The sequence below is a fragment of the Phaseolus vulgaris genome, chromosome 8 (genome assembly GCF_000499845.2).
Source record: "Phaseolus vulgaris cultivar G19833 chromosome 8, P. vulgaris v2.0, whole genome shotgun sequence".
Lineage (NCBI taxonomy): Eukaryota > Viridiplantae > Streptophyta > Magnoliopsida > Fabales > Fabaceae > Phaseolus > Phaseolus vulgaris.
Window position 1 is genome coordinate 22,243,864 of NC_023752.2, and position 17,298 is coordinate 22,261,161.

The 17,298-nt window shown below is 32.9% G+C and overlaps 1 protein-coding gene across 1 annotated transcript; it reads right to left on the minus strand.

Moving 5' to 3' along the window:
• Positions 1–4,732: 4,732 nt before the first annotated feature.
• Positions 4,733–8,073, minus strand: LOC137825717 (transcription factor bHLH62-like). The gene is made up of 8 exons (XM_068631458.1): positions 6,534–8,073; positions 6,211–6,441; positions 6,059–6,124; positions 5,896–5,964; positions 5,732–5,803; positions 5,411–5,632; positions 5,207–5,309; positions 4,733–5,107 (listed from the first exon to the last, which is right to left on the minus strand). The coding sequence occupies exons 1-8, from the start codon at positions 7,458–7,460 to the stop codon at positions 5,085–5,087; spliced, it is 1,713 nt and encodes a 570-aa protein (XP_068487559.1). The 5' UTR covers positions 7,461–8,073; the 3' UTR covers positions 4,733–5,084.
• Between the last annotated feature and the right edge of the window lie 9,225 nt (positions 8,074–17,298).

Consider the following 17,298-nt stretch of genomic DNA (forward strand, 5'->3'; position numbering starts at 1 on the left):
TGTTCGAGTGGTTTGTCAGCTACTAACAATCTTCTTACAAACTTTAGATCCATACATTATTGCATTATATTTGTTAATCATATAACTCTGATAGAAAAAAACATTAGTTGATCATATAAATAATCTGTCGTTCATCACAACAACTGTGGCCTCAAAGGGAACAAGCATGGCAGAAAATAGGGCTAAAATTTTGTAATCTCAACACTTTAGTCTCTTTCTTCTATTTTTCTTCCTTTCCTATTCTATCAAAGGAAAATCATTAACTTAATACAACAGAAACACATTATATATGCCCTAAAAAATGAGTTTATATGAACAAGGCTGATATATCTTACCTCTGTGCTAAAAGGGTGAAGGGATTTGATTTTGTCTATTAATTTCACAGTAAGTTGATGGATCGGTGTTGTTAAAAATGTGTTGGCAGGCAGCAAAATTTGGCCAATGATTTGAATGTTGACTTAATTAGTTTGATGATCGTGTTCCTCATGATTTTGAGGCTTAACATCTCTTATAATTACAACTTTTGGTCTAACAGTGAAAGGCGTGCTTATCTTTGAAGCGATAATGTTAAAGGAAGAAGGACACATAATGACAAAGGAGAGATTGTTGTTGGCTTAATACACATTGGTTCATTATGATTCAGTGACTAAACAGGATGTGTTTTGATGATGTTGGAGATAATAGATTGGTGATTGGATCCAAATTATTATGATGGAATTTCAATTTGTCAGTTTGCCTCTCTTCAAAGTTTCAATTCTAACCTAGTCACTCATCTATCTTGTGAACCTGAAATGCCCACACTTGGGTTGGACATGACTTGAAGCTGCATTTCTGATTGAAGAATGATGATCTTTCACAATGAATCGATTGGCATTTGAAATTAATATCAGGTTTCTTAAGCAAAGATAATAGCCACATGTATGCTTCCTCCCTTCTCTCTCTCTTTCTCTTTTTGGTCTAATGTCATTTTCTTCTTTTGCACTCAACAAAACGTGACATTACCTAAATAATAGTATTTATCTGTTCATGCAAATTCAAATATTAATGAATTATTTTCTTATCTCTTTTTCAATATCTACGATTTAATGATACCCACATGAGGGCCATTACAATGCAACACAAATGCATCAATGCCACATAATTTAAGCATCACTCGTGCATTAATCGCTCCCGTTTCCCTCTAAAATAAAAATTCAAGCAATACTTAAGATTCAAAATTGTTTTATTTCATCTAAACTACAACATCAAACTCATTCAAATAAACACAAATCTAAAATTTGGTGATTCTCAGTCAATTTTAACCAATAATCAAAAGTAAATTACTTTTTTATTATTTGTTAGGACTAAATTATCTTGACAATTTACAGATTTGGAAAGATTATGTATAAATATAATCTTATATTAAGCTTCTTATTTATTTATTTATTTAAAAACGTTGCATTCTCTTATTAAAGAGATTGATTAAACATCAAATAAAATATGTAGAATTTATCACAAAACCTCTGATAGGTAAGTGTTTGTTCTCTTTGTAGGGAATATTTTTCTAAAGTATTCTATATACACTACAGTCCTTTGGGTAATGATTAATTGAAAAGAAAAAAAAATATCATAAAATAAAATAAAGACACTATAAAAAAAATCATTAAATAATAATTAATTTTAAAAATAAAAAATAATTAATTATTGTATATTAATTCAGTTAAATATTATTTCATAAACTAAAAAAGTATTAATATTTAAAATAATTTTTATTACAATCAAAATTTATAAACTAGTTTCTAATATAACATTAATGTTTTAACTATTAATTATTTTATATTTTAATTTAAAATATAAAGTAACTAATAATTAGAATATTGATAGTTAATGTTATATTTAGAAACTAGTTTATAATTTTTTATTAATAATAGAAAGTATTTTAGATTTTATTTATTAAATAGTATTTAACTTAATAAATATAATAATAAATTATTTCTTATTTTTAAAATTAATTTTTTTATAGTGAATGTTGTAACATGATTAAAAAAAATAAAGGGTAAAACTATGAAAAAATGATAAAATTAAGTAGAAGAAAATTGTTGTTGAGTGAAATTAATATATGTTTCCATTGCAAAAATAATTGATCCTACATGATATGATTGACCAGAAGTTTATTCTTTGATGAGGGAAAATGCCATGAAGGATCTTGAGAAATGGTAGTACCCTTGGTAGGTGGGGACCCCTGCAACGTGTCTCATGTTGAATGGAAACTCACTGTCACTGGTAGGTGTTGTCCCTAAACTTAATTGTATACCTCAAGGGTGTTACTCTAAATTTAGCTAACAAAAGTGTTGAACCAAATTTGAAGTGAGAAACGAAAATGGGCACTGATGCTGACTCAAATTATAACATAAATTTTGTTAAAAGTCTGAAAGGTAAATTAAAGGGTGGGAAATTGGTGATTGATGGTGAGAGGGTTTGAAATGCAGAAAATAGTGACAGAAAATGTTACAGTTGTAGAGCATGAAATAATGGATGGTTGGTAAAACAAATGATGGGTTTTTAAAACAGGGTGTTTGATTTTCTCCCCAAACAAAGGAAGTAAATTTGCCAAAATCCCCAAAAACAAGTTATTTGCTTCATCCTAAGGTGAAAGAGGGTCCCAAATATAAGTGGGAAGTGGGTGATAGAGCAGTGACAACTTTACTTAGTAGGGCACCTACCCTAATGATCATTATGGTGCCTTATAAATCTCTCAAAACATTCTTGCTTGGTAGGGCCTCATTTTCTTGTCATTTTAGAAGGACAATCTAAAGCTATTTCCTTGAAAGCACATCTCTCTCTCTTTTTCTTTCCATTAGCCTCATGGAATTCAGTATCTGATTATGACAATTGAACTGCAAAATTCAACCAAAAATTAGGCAAATGGAAGCCCCATGTAGTTGAGCTTAAATTTTCTTCAGTGGTTGAAGATGATAAACAGTAAAGCAGATTTATTTTACAAGCAACATGGATTGGAAAGAAAAAGAAGAAAACAGCTAGGTATATCCTATTTGCCTTGTAAAGGGCAATAGAATTTTTTTTTTATATCAGGAACTGCTTAGAACTTTTAAAAGTGCTTATGCAAGCAATTCACTGAAGAAAAGCTTAATGGTTCCTGTACTGAAAGCCAGCTTTATGAAATAGATAAAACTCTCCATAATAGACTGTCTCGTAATTGACACTTTCTGTTGCCCTAACTCTTAATTAATTAGTCTTCAGGTTGATTTTGTTATAACTTTATGCACTAATAAATAAATGGGATGAAGCAGCCCATAAATAAACTGGAACAATAATTAAGCACAGTGGACATTAATTAAGCATAACCAAAGGCAATTATATATGCTGTTGCTTCACAGGCCTTTCCTTATGGATTAGGAAAAGAGTGTCGTGTGGCAAGAGAATATATATAGAACTATGAAATGAGAAATTAAGAAATGTTATGGTAGGGAAAATTAATTGAATTGTTAAGTGATTAAATTTAGGTACCAGCTACCCCTACACGCTGTATGTTCCTTGTCAAGGTTATGTTTCATTTATTAGTTAACATCATTGTTGACATGAATCATAAAATATTGAGAACTCCAATGAAGGTAACTTATTAGGTTGAATATTTAAGCAAAAATGCAGAAGGACCAAACTATATAATTAATGCTAAAGATTTCAATATAGTACTGCTTCTGTAGATTAATTTATACCGAATCAATTAATTGTTTTGTCTTTTTAATAATTGTTCACTTTAATATCCTACTTAAAATATGAACCAATCCATCCTTTGACACGTCGCTATATGATTAGGAGTTTCTAAGTTTTTGGGACAAGGTTGTCAGATTAACACTTTCTATTTCAATTTGTTTATCTTTCTTTTGTAAAGAAAGAAAAACTATGTATTATACAATAATAATAATAATAAAATACATGCAACTCTGCTGTATACAGCACCACATTCAAAGCATCTTTGCAATAATTAAATCACACTAATCTGCAAACCAATTATAGAAGCAGAATATTAAAATGGTATGAGCAGAGGGAGAGATGTTTTGTTAAAGCTTTGAAACTGGATTTTTGCTAACAACCTCTGAGAAAAAGATTAGTGTGATATCTCCAGAGTATCTTTTCCAAACCTGAACTCCACTAAAACCCCCCTTTTCTTATTCACAAAATTAATAATAAAAGCTATGAAATTATAAAGCTCAATGATTCATTGGGCCTAGTCAGAAGTTCACCAATGCCAACCTGGGATTCCTTTAATGTTCACATATATTAGTAAAAAAATGATGTTTGCTCTGAAAGGGGTGGTTATAACTTCTAACTTGGAACCTCTACAATTCATAATGTTTTTTCCCTTGGATTTTTCTATCCCATTTAGTAAAAAACGGCACAGAAGCTTCCACTTTTGGTGAACCAAAGAAAGTTACAGAGAAAAAGACAAAGAAAATGCCAGAACCTATGGTTGACCACAGCTCAAATTAACCAAATGTCTTCATCATTCAAATTAGAATTATGATTTTAAGATAAAAATAATGGTCCCACTAACACAGCTGGTTAGCAACACAAGACTAGATTACGCCATTTAGGAGAAGGTTAATTGACATGACCTATAATAAGATTTTAATAAAGTCCCACGAAAATTCTTTGTGGGTTGATGTGATGTGTGAATTATATAAAGCGTACAATAATAGAGAAAGTGAAAAGGAATAATCATAATAGCGGGTAGTAGAAAAACTCCTTTAATTAGCACTATATCTTACAATTGGTGCTGTAATAATAAGAATTTGCACCAAGAGAATACAGAATCGATCCTAAAGATTTTACAGTGAATAGTTGTAAAAAAAATTGAAAAGAACTGCCCCTGAGGATTAAAAATTAAAATCATGGAAAGGGTAAGAAAATAAATGGCTACATAAGGACAAAAGAGGGTTCTATTATACCTACTTATCATAATAATGGCTTAATAATTCAAGGGGTCGTTCAAATTAAATCTCTTCTTGTTGTGTACAGAAGCACTCTTCCTATTCCTCCGAGCTTCAATTCAGGCGTAATGAATGGTGATCAGAGCTTAACTTTCATAGGGGTACTTGATTTGAGCCTACATTGGACAAAAACAATTAACATAAACATCAATTTGAGGGGCCTAATGAAAACGATGTGTTATATTAACATTTGTTGCTTTTGCTTTATTAGTTACCATTGAAACTCTGAGATTGTATTGGTGTTTTCCTATTTGCAGTTTGGCCAAATCCCATCTGAACAATGGTGTGGAGGTCATCTTCAGAGAATGTTATTGGATACTGGAAATAATTGGATAAGAAGAATTAGAAAAAGTGTAACAAGACTTTAACAAAAAATATGACACTTTTTTTCTGAAGAGAAACTTGAAGGAATTGATTACCTGAGAGGCACCTTCATTAAAGGCATTTAGGTGAGGTAACTGCATGCCAAGGTTTTGGCACAAACCAGTATCTAATGGGTCCACTGAGGTGTGGGACACAGTTCCATTAGGAATGTTACTGTGGATTGCTGGGTTTTGCTGAGGGTGTTGCCCATAAAAGGCTGGTGCTGAGGAATCTAGTGGGAATATTGGGTGTGCCAAAGAATTATTTGATTGAAATATCTGAAATCACCAAAAAGCCAACAAATCCCAATTCAGGAAAAAAGCAATAATTTTTTTAGTTAAAAAAGCAAACCCATTGTCTAGAGCCCTGAAACTTACATCTTTCGAGATTAGACTCTCAATACTAAAATCCAGCCTGGTGTTAACAGAAGCCAACTTCATAGACAGAAACTGCAACAGCAAAAGGCATTCTTAATGACCAAGAAATCTTTAACATTATTGTGGCCATCATTTCATATGCTTATTGGCTAAGACTGGTTTACCTCAACTTGGCGCTGCAATGACTGGACATAGTTTATAATTTCATCAAGCATAAGTGCTTTACCTGTGACCTGTAACAAATAGTTCATAACCAAATTAGTTAAGGAATAAATTCAAAACCAACCTAATTGTTTGCATTTTGATTTAGCTTATCAGCACATGCACCTTATTGCAACCTGGGACAAGATCTTGGAGAAGCTTCATTCTTTCGCTGATTTTCTCCCTCCGGACCTATTTCAAAATCAGTTCACACAATGTCAAAATAAAAGGCTACACATGCTTGTGTCTTTCAGAGAGACAAAATGTCTGCCTCTTACTCTTTCTGCAAGACTATGACTGTCAGTGGCTTGACCTCTTCTTGCTCTGACATGAATGTAATCCTTTGGTGCCTCTGGAGGTTTTGAGTTACTCCTGTTCTGTTTGTCATCATTTGCATTGCTAGTTACCCCTTTGGACTCTTCCTCTGCCTTCACTTGCCCATTTTCATTCCCTTCACCCTCCTCAGCCTTGCTGCGCTTTGCATTTGAATCTTCACTAGCTTCAGCAGCCTGAAGTGAAAGACCCTTTGGGATTTAGGAAATGAAGTGCCCCTTGAATCAAAAGTGTAAAACAAAACAATTTTGGCATAAAAAGTACTTACCGTAGGGGGGTTGGTGGGGGTTGAAGTTTCCTTGGCTTTTCCTTTGGATGGACCTTTTCTTTTTCTAGAATTCGCATAAGGGGAAGGTTTCACCCCATTGTCCCCATTTGGAATTTGTTCTGAGATTGTTGATTCCTCTTGAGAATTGGCCACTTCCATTTGGTCTTGCAATGGAGAATTATTGTTCTCCTGGGCACTCATTTGAGATCCAAGCACTTTGAGAGATGGACTACTTGAGACTCTAGGGAGCTTCCCATTTTCCACCAATGGAGAAGATCTGTGAGTCAACTCAGGATTGTTGGGGCCCAATTGGGTGGTCCTGCCATTGAAACTCCTACTTCCAAAGCAAGAAAATTTTGCAGCCCTCTCAGCAAAGCCGGGATCAGCTGAGAATTCTGCCACAGTGGAATTCAAGGACATTGACGTCCCCAAACTGGGGGGCACGCCCTCTTTTACCATGTGATTCATCATTGAGGGGATCTTGTTCATGTTCACCTTTGGAGGAGAACTCAAAGGGGTGCTGTAACATGAAGTGTTGGTGCTGTTATTGCCATTGATGTAGGAAGACGCACCAAGCAAAGGCTGAGAATGAGGCGAGATCTCATCAGAGCCACCACCACCACCAATGTTTCCCAGTTTCCCAATCAACTCCCTGATGACAAAATTGTCACTTGACATGTTGGAATTGGAAGCTGCAGGAGAAGACACCATGGAACTGAGGGCAGAATCAAACTGAACAGCATGATCCGTTGACTTGTCCCATGATGGTGTATAAAAGCAATCCTGCGTCCGGTCGGTTGAAGAATTCAAAAGTTGAACATCCATGGGAGAAGAGAGTGAGTGCCAGGAGGGTGGACAAGGAGGTGGTGAAGGGTGAAAATGCAGCTGAGGGGGAACAGCAGCATTGAGGAAGAAATGGTTTTCCATGAAGGAAGAGATGAAGCAGAAAGGCAAAAGTAGGATAATGAATGTTGTGTGTGTGAGAGTGTGTGTCCCAGAAGGCCTAAAATAAAATGGTTTATGAATGGATGAATTGATTACATTAGAGGGAGGAATGGAGTGATGAATTGGAGAGGGGTGTGGTGTGAAAAGGGAAATTGATGTGGCAAATAAAAAGCTAAGGAGTTGATGGGGATGGTGTGGGGGGGGCTAAATAGAGATCCAACACAAGTTGGGTCCAAGTTGTGTATGTTTGACCTTTTGTTTTCTTTCACTTCTTTATAATACTTTCCAACATCGTTTCTTGCGTTGGATGAATAGCAGTGGTAGTCAGTAATGTGGTACTTTTATTTTCCTTTTCCTTTTTCTAGTTTTTTGCTATCATATTTTTCTTTGGTTTGTTTGTCTTGTGTGTTGAACTGGAGTTGAGAGTGTTATCCTTCCGCAAAAGACGGAGGAGTGTGTTTGGCGGGCCTTGGACGTCACAACACCACAATGTCTCCTTCCCTTTTCTTGAAATCTGCATTCTCTCTTCCAACACTTCCATGCAATAAAAACTTCTCAACCTGGAACCAAGAGGATAACATAAAACACGCAAAACAACCTTTTTCATTCTTAGTTTCAATACTTAATCACACGATGTTTAGTATTAAAAACCTTTTTTCTCTCGTAAAGTAGCACTGTTTCCCCTTTTTATTCCACAACTACATTACACGTATGTCACGGTTTATAGGATGAGAATGTGAGTGCGGCTATGCAGAGGACTCCTTTTGTAAAAAAATGTGAGATAGACTCAAAGATTTAAGTTTCTCAACCCTGGATTATTAGTCTATCAACTTACATTAATTTTTTATGTCATGTATCAACTATAAATCTAGATTTCATTTCATCATTAGTTTTAATTTTGTTCCATTCTGTACTTTCTTGTTTATTTGTAGTAAACAATAAATTTATTAGTCTTTAATGTTTTTTTTAATTATTATACTGCATTAAACCTTGTTTTTACTAGATATTGAAATTTGAGATTAAAAAATTATAAAAAAACACTTTTTAGGTTTTACTTTTTAATATTTAAAATTTATGTAACCCACAATCCCAATATTATGTAAGACCTATTAACCCATAAATGTTATACGGGACAATCGCCCCGACTTCTTTTTCAAAGGTCAATCTAAAAGAGATCGATCCGCAATGTTATTCTTAAATATTTTATTGTAGTAATTCAAATTCAATTATCAGAAAACTAAATTTTAAATGTCTTTTTTTGTCACGAATTTGAGGAGAATATTTACCAGAATTCTAAATAAGTTTTAATTCTTTTTCGTTTTTGTAAAGTAAGGGAAGAAAATTTAGAAAAAAAAATATAATTACTTTGAAAAATATTATTTCAAAAGTTTATTTAGAAAAACATACATTTAAGAAATAATTATTTAGAAAAATATATTTAGAAAAAAAAAATTAAAAATCAATTCGTAGAAAAAATAAATAATTAAAAAAATTAAATATTTAATTTTACTTTTTTTGCAAAATATTTTAAGAAAAGGGGGAAGAAAAAAAATAAAAATAAAATAAAAAGTAAGAAGTGTTATATATAATTTAAATTATAGTTTTTGAATAATAAATATAATAATTAATATTCATAAATGTGATAAATTATTTTAAAAAATAATTATTTAGAAGGATAATTATTTTACAAATAGTTATTTTGGATAATTATGTTTATAATAATAAATACCATTATTTATTTTTGTATTGCCTTTTGTCATTGTCATATTTATTTTAATAATTACGTGTATGATGAAAATAATTTTTAAATAGTTTAATAATGGATCATTCATAAAGATGAAGATGTAAAAAAATTGTTCGGTATAACAACAAAACAAGTGTTACAATGGAGAGTGGAGTTAACGGCTTATATCCGTGATTACAATCCATAACCAACATCTTTCACGACTTTTTTTAAAAAGAAAAAAGAAAAGGTTGAACGACTCTTTGAAATTGGATTTTTTTTTTTTAACATTGAGATTGTACTTTTTTTCACAAATTAAATGTCACTTAATAAGATATGTAGAAGAACATAATCATCTTTTTCAAACCACGATAAATAAGTTAACTAAGTCTAATACCACAATCTTCAAGTGATGGCTCCCGTGTCACTTTTGACTTGAATGTCAAACATGGACTTAGTTAATTCTCTTACTATTACAAGCAACAAATTATTTCTAAAAATAAGTGGACACTTTCATACGATGAAGACAAAGACAAATTATGAGGTCATTTGACAACTAACTTAACTAAATCTATTAATTGAGTCCCAAAAAAATAAGGGATCTTCCATATTTTCCATTGTCATTGCAACATAGACCAAGTGAAACAATTTTTTTCACACAAAGAGAGGAAAGTAAACACAATGATTAATGTTGGTCATGTCCATTCCAAAGTGGTATAAAAAACATGGGAGCATGTGTTGATTTTGGCTTAATCCCAAGTCCCATTGTTTTAGGTGGGTTCATGGTTTGGGAAGGAGGTTTGAGGGTTATAAATTAAACTCTTCTCCTTCACTGTATATATCCCAATTTGTAATATCTTCTCTCATAATAATAAAAGTGAGCTGTTTTTGCTGTGCTCGGAGATTAGGCTAAACAGGCCGAACTCCGTTAACAATTTTCGGGTGTGCTTTTTCCTCTTTATCTCTTTTATTATTCTGCTTTATTTATTCAATATTATTTGTCGGGTAGCTCTGTTAGGGTTTTGTTTTAGTGGGAAAATTACCCGTTTTTCCCAACAAGTGGTATCAAGAGCCGAAGGTTCGCCTTGGGTTGTTTGAAATTATTTGTGATATTGAATATTATATTTTGAGTTTGTAATGGCAAATCAAGAAGAAGAAGCGAAGGATGTATCCAGAGTGTCGGGCTCCTCGTCATCATGGTCGAGGTTCCCGGTGTCCACTTTGAAATTGGCGGTGGAAATATTTTGATGGCACTGGACATTTTGGCATGTGGCAAGGAGAGGTCTTGGACTCTCTTTTTCAGCAGGGTCTTGATATTGCTATTGAAGGAGAGAAACCAAAAGAGGTAGAGGAGAAAGACTGGAGTATCATCAACCGGTTAGCATGCGGAACTATTCGATCCTGCCTGTCCAGAGAGCAGAAGTACACTGTAAAAAACGAGACTTCTGCACACAAACTGTGGAAGGCATTGGAGGACAAGTTTCTGAAGAAGAGTGGTCAGAACAAGCTCCTGATGAAGAAAAGGTTGTTCCGATTTGACTACCAACAAGGTACTACTATGAATGCACACATCACTATGTTTAATCAATTAGTAGCAGACCTGTTGAATTTAGATGTGAAGTTTGAGGATGAGGATTTGGCTTTGATGTTGTTATCATCTCTTCCTGATGAATTTGAACATTTGGAGACTACGCTCCTTCACGGGAAGGAAAATGTGTCGTTAGATGCTGTTTGTTCTGCTTTATATAGTCATGAATTGAGAAAGCAGGATAAGATGAAAACCAAATCAACGACATCAGAAGAAGCATTGGTGGCAAGAGGTCGTCAGCAAAGCCAAACAAAGGAGAGAAGAGGGATGTCTAAGTCTAAAGGTCGAGCCGTTGCCAAAGATGAGTGTGCTTTCTGTCATGAGAAAGGACACTGGAAGAAAGACTGTCCAAAACTGCAGAAGAAAGAGAAGGTTCCGCAAGATGCAAATGTTGCAGAATGCAAAAGTGATGTGGAATCAGATATCTCTTTAATTGTCTCACTTTCAGCATCATCGTATCCAGATGAGTGGATATTGGATTCAGGTTGTACTTATCATATGTGTCCCATTCGGGATTGGTTCTTTGAATTTCAAGAACTTGATGGCGGGGTTGTTTACATGGGTAATGATAATCCATGTAAGACAACTGGAATAGGTTCAATCAAGCTGTGAAATCATGATGGATCCACCAGAATTTTGTGGGATGTACGGTACGTGCCAAAGTTGAAGAAGAATCTCATCTCATTAGGGGCTTTAGAATCTAAAGGCCTAGTCGTGACGATGCGAGATGGAATTCTTAAAGCAACTTCAGGAGCACTGGTGATGTTGAAAGGTGTGATGAAGAACAATTTGTATTACTATCAAGGTAGTACAATGGTGGGGACAGTAGCGGCAGCAACTTCTAGCTCTAAGAAGGATGCTGAGGCAGCGAAGTTGTGGCATATGAGGTTGGGACATGCTGGAGAGAAATCCTTGCAAATTCTTACCAAGCAGGGATTGTTGAAAGGTACGAAGGCTTGCAAACTTGAATTTTGTGAGCATTGTGTTCTGGGAAAACAACGAAGAGTGAAGTTTGGCACTGCAATTCACAATACCAAGGGTATTCTGGATTATGTGCATTCAGATGTGTGGGGACCTGCCAAGACTCCGTCAATCGGAGGTAGGCATTATTTTGTCACTTTTGTTGATGATTTTTCCAGGAGAGTTTGGGTGTTTACTATGAAGAACAAAAATGATGTGCTTGAAATTTTCCTTAAGTGGAAAGCTGAAGTTGAAAACCAGACAAGAAGGAAGATTAAGGTTCTCCGAACAGACAATGGAGGAGAATACAAGAGTGATCCGTTCCTGAAGGTATGCCAAGATTGTGGCATAGTTCGGCACTTCACTGTTAGAAAAACACCACAGCAGAATGGGGTTTCGGAGCGTATGAACAAGACACTTGTGGAGAAAGTTCGTTGTATGTTGTCTAATGCTGAGTTTGGCAGAGAGTTTTGGGCTGAGGCTGTGACATACGCTCAACATCTCGTTAATCGTTTGCCATCATCTGCTATAGATGGCAAAACCCCGTTAGAGGTATGGTCTGGAAAACCTGCAACTGATTATGATTCTTTGCATGTTTTTGGTTCTATTGCATATTATCATGTGATTGAATCAAAGTTGGATCCACGGGCAAAGAAGGCTCTTTTCATGGGCTTTAGTCCTGGTGTGAAGGGATACCGTTTGTGGTGTCTAGAGACAAAGAAGACGATTATCAGCAGGGATGTTACCTTTGATGAATCTGCCATGTTAAAAAAGGTAAATCCAGAAGGAGCTGATAGTACTCCGCAACAGGTGGAGTGTGCCCGGAAGCAAGTGGAGTTTGAGCCGACAGTGGTGATCCCAACACGAAATACCACAAGTGACTCTCCTATAGCAGAAGAAGAGTCAGATGAGGAAGAGGTTCCTACCCAAGAATCTCAACAACAATCAGCGCCAATTGCAGTTAGAAGACAGAGACGAGATATTCATAAGCCTGCTCGTTTCATGGATATGGTTGCCTATGCACTTCCAGTTGTTGATGACATTCCATCCACTTACCCAGAAGCCATTCTGAGTTCAGAGAGTGGTAATTGGGCGGGTGCGATGGGAGAGGAGATGCAGTCTTTGAAGAAGAACAAGACGTGGAAGTTGGCACAATTACCAAAAGGTAAGAAGGCAATTGGGTGCAAATGGGTATTTGCAAAGAAAGAAGAATTTTCTAATAAAGAAGATGTTTGCTACAAGGCAAGGTGGTTACAAGGGCCAAGTTTGAACATTGTTTAGACTTGGTTAATATTTTGCACATTTGAAGTTGGCACCCGGAGGCGCAAATTTGAAGCACTGTAAAGTTTGTTTTTGTTATGTTTTGAGAAGATTTGTTTTAGGTGGGACTTTAAATTAAGCCAAGGTGGAGATTTGTTGATTTTGGCTTAATCCCAAGTCCCATTGTTTTAGGTGGGTTCATGGTTTGGGAAGGAGGTTTGAGGGTTATAAATTAAACTCTTCTCCTTCACTGTTATATATCCCAATTTGTAATATCTTCTCTCATAATAATAAAAGTGAGCTGTTTTTGCTGTGCTCGGAGATTAGGCTAAACAGGCCGAACTCCGTTAACAATTTTCGGGTGTGCTTTTTCCTCTTTATCTCTTTTATTATTCCACTTTATTTATTCAATATTATTTGTCGGGTAGCTCTGTTAAGGTTTTGTTTTAGTGGGAAAATTACCCGTTTTTCCTAACAGCATGCTCATTCAAAATCAAACACTTAGAGTGTAATTGCATATAATAAAATCAACATACGATTCTAATGGAGGAAATAATCCATCCAAAAGAGATTTGACTAACTATAAAATTTATCATTAAACTAAATCAAAATTGTAAAAATGTTAAGAAAAAAAGTTATTTAAAAACTTAAAAGGAAAGAGGAAATTATCTATATTAAAGTAAAAATTAGAAAGAAGATGAAAGTTACAACAACACAACAAAATAATATTATATTATAGAAATTAAAATTTATTAAGTTATTATATTTATAAAAATTAAGAAACATTCCTTACAATTAATTCAAAGCTTAAAAAATCTAAACCTAGAGCAAATGCACGAGTGATAACATTTTTTAAAAATTAAACCTTGAGCGTACAACTTTAATCATCCTTTGAAAAGTTACGAAACAAATATAACAGAGTAAAAAATAAACAACACATGAGCGTGGAATAACAAAAAGAAAATAGAGGATGTGATAAAATGTGGAAATTAACCATCCTAATGATTAGAATTTTTGTCTTTAATAATTTTTTAATATCTAATAAAATTTTATTTTAGTTTTCGTCCGAAAGCTGTTCAGATAGTGTTTTGGACATTAAATTAAAGTATTTTAGATAATATTTTATAGAAAAAATAGTATAAATAAAATATAAAATTTGATCATTTTTAAGAACTAAAATTTACGTAGTTCTAAATTGTGATTATATATTAAAAATAAATTTAAGTCTAATTTATTTTACAAAATTAATATAAAATAAAGATTATCCTATTTAAATATTGTAATTTGATTTTATCTTTAATTAATTTCAGATCTCAAATATTATATTTCTAACATACAAAGTGCTATTCAAATAAGCACTTGAAAGAAATAAAGAAAAAGTTATTTAATATGCTTAATCGTCCTATATAGATTGTGCAATCCTTCTTTATTATTTTACTTCTTGGCTACGTGAACATCAAGGCATGCAGCAACTAAGAAGACTAATGCTTTATTTACATTAGCGGAGAGATATGTCAGAATTTGAGAGAGTAAATTTGGAATGATTTGAAAGAAAAGTGTAAAGAAAGTCAACTTATTTGGATTAAGGTATGGTATGTAAAATGAATTTGTGACTAAAGTTTATTGAAAGTTGTGAGTGATGTGTGTGATATTTTTAATTTTTTTAAAGATTTAAAATAAATTTATTTTTGTCTTTAAAAATATTTGAATAATGAAATATGAGTTATTTTTTTGTGTAAATTTGTGTTAATTAAAATTTGTAAATTATTTTTGCTATCGTTGAATAATTATTTTTGAAGAAATACGAGTTACTTATCATTTTCGAAACATGGAAAATTTTCATAAAGATAAAATTTTCCATTATTAATTGAATTATAGTATTGGAAATTATAAAAAAAAAGTTTAAAAAGTAATTTGAAATGTAGTAAAAGGAATATTAAAGACCTTGGAAAATAAGTCAAAATAGACTAAAGCAGTTAAAAACATGGGGTTCATAATCGATTATGAGTGTCTTTGTCAAGAGGGGATAATCAATTATGGATGACTTTGTTAAAAGTTAGGACTATATAGTAAAAAATAAACTTAAGTCTAATTTATTTTACAAATATAAGATAAAAATTATACCCGTATTTATATATTGTAAATTAATTTTATCTCTAATTAATTTGATATCTCAAATATTATATTTCAACATACAAAGTGTTATATAATACACTTGATCGTCCATCGTATATAGAGACCATGCAATTTATCTTCCTTTCTTTACTATTTTACCACATGGCTATGAGAACATAAGGAGGTTACATGATCAAGGCTCGTAGCATGAAGAACATAGTCATAAGAACTAAGAAGACCAATGCTTTGTTTGGATTAGGGAGGAGATGTGTGAGGATTTGAGGGAGTGAATTTAGAGTTATTTGAGAGGAAAATGTAAAGAAAGTGAGGTTGTTTGGATTAAGGTAAGTAGAGTGGATTTGTGACGAAAGTTTATTGAAATTTGTGAGTGATGTGATGAGTGTGAGAATTTTTAATTTTTTAAAAAGGTTTAAAACGTAAGTTTATAAATTTATCATTGTCTTTAAAAATATTTGAATAATGAAATATGAAGTACTTTTTGTATAGATGTAAGTTTTTAAAATTTTGTAAATTACTTATGCTACTATTGAATAATTATTTTTGAAAAAAAATAAAAGTTAGTTATCATTTTCGAAGCATGGAAAGTTTTCATCAAAATAAATATGTTCGTTATAAATTGAATTACAGTATTAGAAAATTGTAAAAAACGTTTCAAAATTAATTTGATATTAAAGACAGTGAAAAATAGGTCAAAATTGTTTAGGGCAATTAAAAACACGGGGTTCATAATCGATAATGGGTGGCTTTGTTAGGAGGGGATAATCAATTATAGGAGGCTTTGTTAAAAAGGGAATAATTGATTATGGGGCTCCTTCGTCACTCGCGGTTCCAGATCTTTATGCACCTTGCTCCATCGTATCTGTCATGCACAGTGAAAAACAAATTGCATACACACAGAAGTAGTGAGACTATTTTTGTATTTACACACATGCATACGTGGCTTTCCCCAACTTTCTATGTTTGTTAGCGAGGAAAGGATGAGAGCACATCCACGCTTTTCCTTGCCCTGATTTCAATGAACATCAACTAATACAAACACGATCCATCCATACTTTTCTTTTGTCGTCTATAGTACATTTGTGCTTCAATACCTGCAGTTAAAGCAACTGTTGAACAACCTATTGATGAGATACCAAATAAGTCTACCCCTTTACTTTAAATAGTAAAATTCTCTTTATTTTAATCATCTCTCTACTTATGACTTATGAATATTGATGATACCATCTCTAATGTATCTTTTAGGAAATCCTCAACTCATGAAAAAATCATACCTTTTCAAAAACAAGTTTTTATTTTAATACTTTATTTATCCTTCTATTTTTTTTGTCAAAGTAAAGTTTTTCATGATTACATTATTTTATTTTTCAATAAGGTCAAAATGATAATGTCTCAACAAAAGAATAACAAGATCATATGAAGAAGAACAAATCAAGCATGATCAAACTTTGGACGATTAACACATCATGGAAGAAATTGAAAATGATTGTTTCTTGATCTTGGATATAATTGCCAATAAATTTGAGTCTTATAAAGTGATAAGTTCACTTAAGTACAATTTGAATCAACTTTAGAGCTTAACTAAGTGATTAACGGGTTTCACCAATTGGTATATTCATCTTAACCCAACATAGTAGTCAAGACTCCATCAAAACATGATAGAGATTCAAAATAAGGTTTAAATGATTTTATCTTTGATCGAGACTCAAAAGATTGAGAAGAGGCCTACTAAAGCTCAAAAGTTCAAAACTTTGAGTAATAACAAGAATAAACTCTATGAATTGAAAACTCAACATGCAAAAATGCCCAAGGAATTAGTTGAGAAGGAGCAAGTTAAAGTTCATTGAATCAAAATAAATTACAAGCCATTGACAACAAGATCAAGTCTTTGGATAAACTCAAAGGCGAATTAGGACTAGAATATTCTCGACTACTCATATGACTATGACTTTCAATTGAGAAGTTGATCAAAACTTGATTTTCAATTCTCAAAATCACACTATATCTCAATTCAAAACTTTCAGGCTAACTAATGTGTGGAGTATGCAATTAGATTTTTATTTCATGTGATACTTTTGCAGGTACTTTTTGTATAATTAACAATTATTAATAAATTTCAAACTTTCCTTTATGTGTAACTCACTTATACAAGATTC